Genomic DNA, 6,247 nt, shown 5'->3' with positions numbered 1-6,247 from the left:
GAGAACAACTGATCAGCGCAGAACTCCTGGGCTCAGATGATCCTCCTGCCTCAGCCTCCTGAGTAGCTGGGACCACAGGCACATGCTACCGTGCCCGGCTTATTTTTTATATTATGGTTATTATTACTCCTGTACGATTATGGTTTTTATTTATTAATTAATTTATTTTCTTGAAACAGAGTCTCGCTCTGTCACCCAGGCTGGAGTGCAGTGGTGCGATCTCGGCTCACTGCAAGCTCCGCCTCCCGGGTTCACGTCATTCTCCTGCCTCAGCCTCCCGAGTAGCTGGGACTACAGGCGCCTGCCACCAAGTCCGGCTAATGTTTTGTATTTTTAGTAGAGACGGGGTTTCACCATGTTAGCCAGGATGGTCTCGATTTCCTGACCTCGTGATCTGCCCACCTTGGCCTCCCAAAGTGCTGGGATTACAGGCGTGAGCCACCATGCCCGGCCTGATTATGGTTTCTATTATCTGCTATCGTGACTCCCGCCAGTGTCTTCCTGACCCCCTAGGCATACAGGGCCTCTCCAAGCCGACACCTGATGGGGAGGGGTGGGTGGCAGCGGGCAGGATGGGCGCACCTGGGTGATGAGGAACTTGGTGAGGCGCTCAGGCAGCCGGCCCTTCTCACTGGACAGGATCATCTCCAACATGTCTCCATGCAGCTTCTCCATCACCACAAACACTTTCTCAGGCGTCTCGAACATGCACTCCAGGTTCACGATCCCAGGGTGCCGCAGGCTCTGCAGGGTGGGGAGCGGGGTCAGGGCCCAGGTCGCCCACAAACTCAGACCCCAAAGGGTCAGGTATGGGAGTAGGAGGATGACAAACAAGGAGAAGGATGTCCCTGGGGTGTTGGCACTCAGGGAGGGAAGGGGGCTTCCCACAGGCCAAGACAGAACAGGCCCACCTCCATCCACCCCACCTGCCAGGTGCCCAGAAGGATCTTTTTTTTCTTTCTATTTAAATATAGAGATGGGGTTTCAGCATGTTGGCCAGGCTGGTCTCAAACTTCTGGCCTCAAATGATCCTCCCACCTTGGCCTCCCAAAGTGCTGGCATTAACAGGCATGAGCCACTATGCCCGGCCCAGAAGGATCTTTACATCCTGAAATTCTGGTGGAGGCCCAGGGTTGCAGGAGGGAGGAGCGGAAGCTTGGAGAAATGGGGAGAGTTCTGCATGTCTGTATCTTTTAAATCCATACCCCATCTCACATTCCCCAGTCCTATCCTGGCCTAACCCCTCTCTCCCACCCAGATCCCCACTCAGCCTCCTGGCTACAGTCACTTCCCTTTCCACCCACCCCCCAGATGGCAGCCTGAGGGATTTTCCTAAAGCACACACCTGATCCTGCCCCTCCCTTGCTCAAAAGCCTTCTGTGGCTCCCCAGTACCCTCAGGAGAAAGTCCAAAGGGTCTGGCTTCACCCTCCTCCCTGGCCTCATCTTCTAGTACCTCCTTTCTAGAAAACTTCATGCTCCCTCTCACCAGGCCTTTGTACAGGCTGGTCCCTCTGCTAAGAACACCTTCTCCTCCCCTTCAGTCTCAACATGCATATGCCTTCCTCCAGGAAGCCTTCCCTGACCACCCCTACACACTGGGTCAGCTAGCTCATGAAAGGAAGAAGCAGAAAAGGAAGGCGGCCTGGTGCTTACCTGCAGAATGGCCACTTCATTCCGGAGCTGGCTCTCCTGCTTGGTGGGGAAGCGCAGTTTGTCAATGACCTTAACTGCCACGTCCCGGCCTGTTTTCCGGTGCTTTCCTGGGCAGGAAGTCAGACAGATGGGGGTTGAGAGAGCAAGACCACCCAGTTTGGTAGGAGTATCTCCACCTCTGCTGACCTCTGCCCCCCCATCATAGAGACAGTCAGAGTTGGGCAGAGTTGGAGGCCCCTGGAGATATGTGAAAAGGCCAGCAGAGGTGCACCTTGGGAGTAAAGGCAGAAAGAAGGAAAGCGAAAAACAAAGCTCCAAAGAAGAGAATAACATGGGAAACTGGATTTATAACCAGTCAGGATCTAGCATCTAGTTTTGTGTGGCCCATAAGAGTCCTGGGGACAGGGGAGAGACAAAAGTGAGGGGACTCCAGGTTCAGGATTATCTCCACCCAAATTCTACACTTCCAAGAGTGTAGAATTTACCCTCCCTGTCCTATCCAGCTCTAGGATCTAGCTCTGTGACAAATCAAAGTGTAAAATTTACCACCCCTTGAATCCAATCAGAATCTAGGATTTAGCCTGTGGCCAATCAGAATGCAGAATCTGTCCTCCTAGTCAATCAGAATCTAGGATCTAGCTCTGTGGCCAGAGTGCAGAATCTATCCTCCTATCCAATCAGAATCTAGGATCTAGTTCTGTGGCCATAAGAATGCAGAATCTATCCTGCTATCCAATCAGAATCTACGTTCTAGCTCTGTGGCCATAAGAATGCAGAATCTATCCTGCTATCCAATCAGAATCTACGTTCTAGCTCTGTGGCTAATCAGAATGCAGAATCTACCTTCCCTATCCAAACAAAATCTACCTCTGTAACCAATCAGAGTGCTGAATTTACGCTTCCTATTAACAACAGGAGAGTCCATTGGTTTCTCCCAATGAGAAAAGGAGAACCTACAACCAGTCCACCCAGGATCTAGCTTTCTAAGCCAATCAACATAGGAGGTGAGCATGTGACCAATCAGAAAGGAAGGGTTGGAGCTACAGTAGCTTCCCCCAGCCCCAGGCCCCCTCTGTGTTAGCTCTAAAGTATCCTCACCTCCATAGACCACTCCAAACTGCCCTGAGCCCAGCACTTCATCAGGGAAGATCTGATAGACAGTGGCAATGTCCTGCAGGGTGAAGACAGGGCAGGTCAGGGGTGCAAATGGAAATCGGGGAGGGGGAGTCAAGGAGATGAGAGAGCTGGGGAGGGTTTGTGGGAAGGGAGGGCATCATGTATGGGCAGGAGTCTCACCACATTCTCTTGGATCTGACTGTTGGACACAGAGATGCTCAGAGAAGCTTGTCCTGGGGAGAGGGGAGAGAGAGAAGTGAGGGGACTCCAGGCTCAGGATTATCTCCACCTATACCTGCAAAGGCAGACTTGGGAGTCAGGCCACCCAGATTTGAATCCAATGTTCGATACAACATGCAGCTTCAGGCTGGTGACTTGTCCACTATGAACCTCGGTTTCCTCATCTAGAAAATGGGGATAATAAAAGGACCTCCCTCATAGGGCCACCAGGAGTAGTAAATGAGATGTACTGAGTGGCTAAAGGAGTGACGTGACGATGATTTTGCTGAGCATTTTGCCCTAGGATCTCAGCACCGGGGGAGGCAGACTGACCTCAATATACAGAGAAGGAAACCGAGTCTTAGAGGGAAAGCCCAGACTGACTCCTGCGTCTTCCCTTGAATTTGTCCCCCTACAAACCCAACCAGAGCCAGATATTTCTAAATCCGGATCTTTCTGCCACTTGAATGTCTCTCTCTTCCACCAGTCTAGGCCCCTGCTCGCCCTCCAACTCTGGGTCCTCACCCCACAGCCCCTTCCCTGGTCTCCTTGCCCCAATCGTGCCCCCTCCTATTCACCTCCCACAGAGAAGCCAGAGGGATCTTACTGAGGCACAAGGCTGCCCCTGTCCTTCCTCTGCTCACAACTCTGCCATGGCTCCCCAGTGCCCTCAGGAAGAAGCCTGAGCTCCTTAAATGGTCTAAAAGGCATGGCCTAAACCCTCATCTACCTCTGACTTTAACCCCCCACATGCTATTCCTGACACACTGGCCTCCTTGCTGGGCCTCAAATACAGCAAGCTCTCTTCTACCTTCCGGTCTCGGCATATGCTGTTTCCCCTGCCAGGAAAACTCTTTCCTTCAACCTAGACTTAGCTAAATCCTCTCATCCTCAAGTGTCAGCTCAAATGTCACTCCTAGGACCAAGCTGGATCACTGTCGCAAATGTTCTGTATCACACTCGTTGCTTGTATGGGTTAATGATCAGTGTCTGTAACCCACACTGGATTATAAGCTCCAGAGGGTGGGAACCTGGTACTCTCTCATCACTTTTTGCCTCTGCCTAAAATGAGATCTCATTTTCTTTCCCACATCTCACCCTGCCTCGGCCTCCAGGTCTCAGTTCAGATGTCACCTCCTCCAGGAAGCCCTCCTATACACCCAGATTGGGTCAGGTACCCCTCTGGGCCCCTCCAGCTCCCTGGCTCCCTTGTCCCAACCCTGCCCACCCTGGACTGTCACTCTCTGAAGACAGGTATTCTGCCCTACTGGACTCTGAGCCCCATGAGGGCAGGTCTTGGGCTGTCCTGATCACTGGGTCCCCAGCACTGTCCCACGTAGAGGAGGCACTCAGTAAGCGCTTGAGGACTTATCAGCACCTGGGACAAGGCTCATGGAGGGGAAGTGACATGCCCAAGCCCACATATCAGGCCAGGAGCTTAACAGAGATTTGTTGTGGATTTTTGTGTTTTTTGTTTGTTTTTTCTTTTTTGGAGGCAGAGTCTTGCTCTGTCACCCAGACTGCAGTGCAGTGGTGCGATCACGACTCACTACAGCCCCTCGACCTCCCAGGCTCAAGCAATTCTCCTGCCTCAGCCTCCCAAGTACCTGGAACTACAGGAGTGCGCCACCACACCTGGCTAATTGTTTTTATTTTTTGTAGAGATGGAATCTCGTTATGTTGCCCAGGCTGGTCTTGAACTCCTGGCCTCAAGTGATCCTCCTTCCTTGGCTTCCCAAAGTGCTGGGATTAACAGGCATGATTAATAGAGTCTGAACCCAGGCCTGCTGAGTCCAGAGGCCATGTTTTGAACCCCACCATTGCCCAAGGGCCCTCTTTGGCCCTTCCATTCCCCAGAATCCTGCCCCACCCATCTAGACCTATTCTTTCAAACACTGGGGTGGGAGGACTTACTGTGGGGCGCGTGGCCTGGGGCGCTGGGTGCGTCCTGAAGGATGACAGGCATCAGGGCCTGGCGGATGGCTGTCTCCCAGCCCCGGGCGGCCTCAGCCCCCTGCCCACTTGGCCCACCCGGAGCCCCGCCAGGCATCTCGCCCACGAAGTAGGTGGCATTGGCAGTGACGATCTCAAAGCAGTGTGGGTTGGTGCCCGGCGGCACAAGGCTGAAGTTCTGGGCGGACTCCACTGTGAGGATTTCTGACAGCGGAATTTCCTGCAGGATGCGGAACCAGCACAGGTGAGGATACCAGGCAGACCCTGGAATTCTACTGCTTACCCAGAAGGATACACAGGATCCATGTTGATGGGGATGAGCCTGGTTTGCAGAGTGGTTAGACAAGTTCCCAGTAATTCTAAGCCTGTTCTCACTATTCTTTTATAATTACTGGTAGAGGCCAGGGGCAGTGGCTCACGCCTGTAATCCTATCACTTTGGGAGGCCGAGGCAGGCAGATCACTTGAGGTCAGGAGTTCGAGACCAGCCTGGCCAACATGGCAAAATCCTGTCTCTACTGAAAATACAAAAATTAGCCAGGCGTGGTGGTATGTGCCTGTAACCCCAACTAATCAGGAGGCTGGGGCAGGAGAATTGCTTGAACCTGGGAGGCAGACATTGCAATGAGCCAAGATCGCACCACTGTTGCCTAGGTGACAGAGTGAGACTCCATCTCAAAAATAATAATAATAATAATTACTGGCAGAAGTGATATTGAAGCAGAGACGAGAAAGGTAAGAAGAAGTCAGCTGGCAAAGAGTAGGGGAACAGCATGTGCAAAGGCCCTGAGGAAAGGCTGTGCTCAAAAGCCAAGCTGTATTCCCATCACATGGGCGGTGCCTGGACACAGTAAAAGCTTGATAAACATTTGACGGCCAGACATGGTGGCTCATGCCTGTACTCCCAGCACTTTGGGAGGCCGAGGAGGGCAGATGGCCCAGGAGTTCAAGACGAGCCTGGGCCACATAGTGAGACCCCAGCTCTACAAAAAATTTAAAAATCAGTCAGGCATGGTGCCATAAGCCTGTAATCCCAGCACTTTGGGAGGCCAAGGCAGGCAGATGGCTGGAGCCCAGGAGTTTGAGACCAGCCAGGGCAACATGATGAGACCCCCATCTCTACAAAAAATACAAAAATTAGCCAGGTGTGGTGGTACGCACCTGTAATCCCAGCTACTGGGGAGGTGGGACAATTATTTGAGCCAGGGAGGCAGAGGTTACAGCGAGCCATGATCGTGCCACTGCACCTCAGAGACAAGCAAGATCCTGCCTCAAAATAAAAAAATGGGCCGGGTGCAGTGGCTC

General features: G+C 52.6%; 1 protein-coding gene across 2 annotated transcripts in view; it reads right to left on the bottom strand.

Annotated features, from left to right (window-relative positions):
* The window catches only part of PRKD2 (protein kinase D2), a 42,913-nt gene that overhangs the window by 14,820 nt on the left and 21,846 nt on the right, over positions 1 to 6,247 (bottom strand). For both annotated transcript variants that reach the window (XM_007997306.3, XM_007997307.3), the window contains exons 11-15: positions 4,905 to 5,163; positions 2,952 to 3,004; positions 2,754 to 2,826; positions 1,656 to 1,762; positions 583 to 744 (exon numbers count right to left, since the gene is read on the bottom strand). In XM_007997306.3, coding sequence (XP_007995497.1) covers positions 583 to 744; positions 1,656 to 1,762; positions 2,754 to 2,826; positions 2,952 to 3,004; positions 4,905 to 5,163 — 654 coding nt within the window. The remainder of the gene's footprint in view (positions 1 to 582; positions 745 to 1,655; positions 1,763 to 2,753; positions 2,827 to 2,951; positions 3,005 to 4,904; positions 5,164 to 6,247) is intronic.

The sequence above is a fragment of the Chlorocebus sabaeus genome, chromosome 6, assembly GCF_047675955.1.
Source record: "Chlorocebus sabaeus isolate Y175 chromosome 6, mChlSab1.0.hap1, whole genome shotgun sequence".
NCBI lineage: Eukaryota > Metazoa > Chordata > Mammalia > Primates > Cercopithecidae > Chlorocebus > Chlorocebus sabaeus.
The sequence above is the reverse complement of the archived record's forward strand: the minus strand, read 5'-3'. Positions and strand labels throughout refer to the sequence as shown.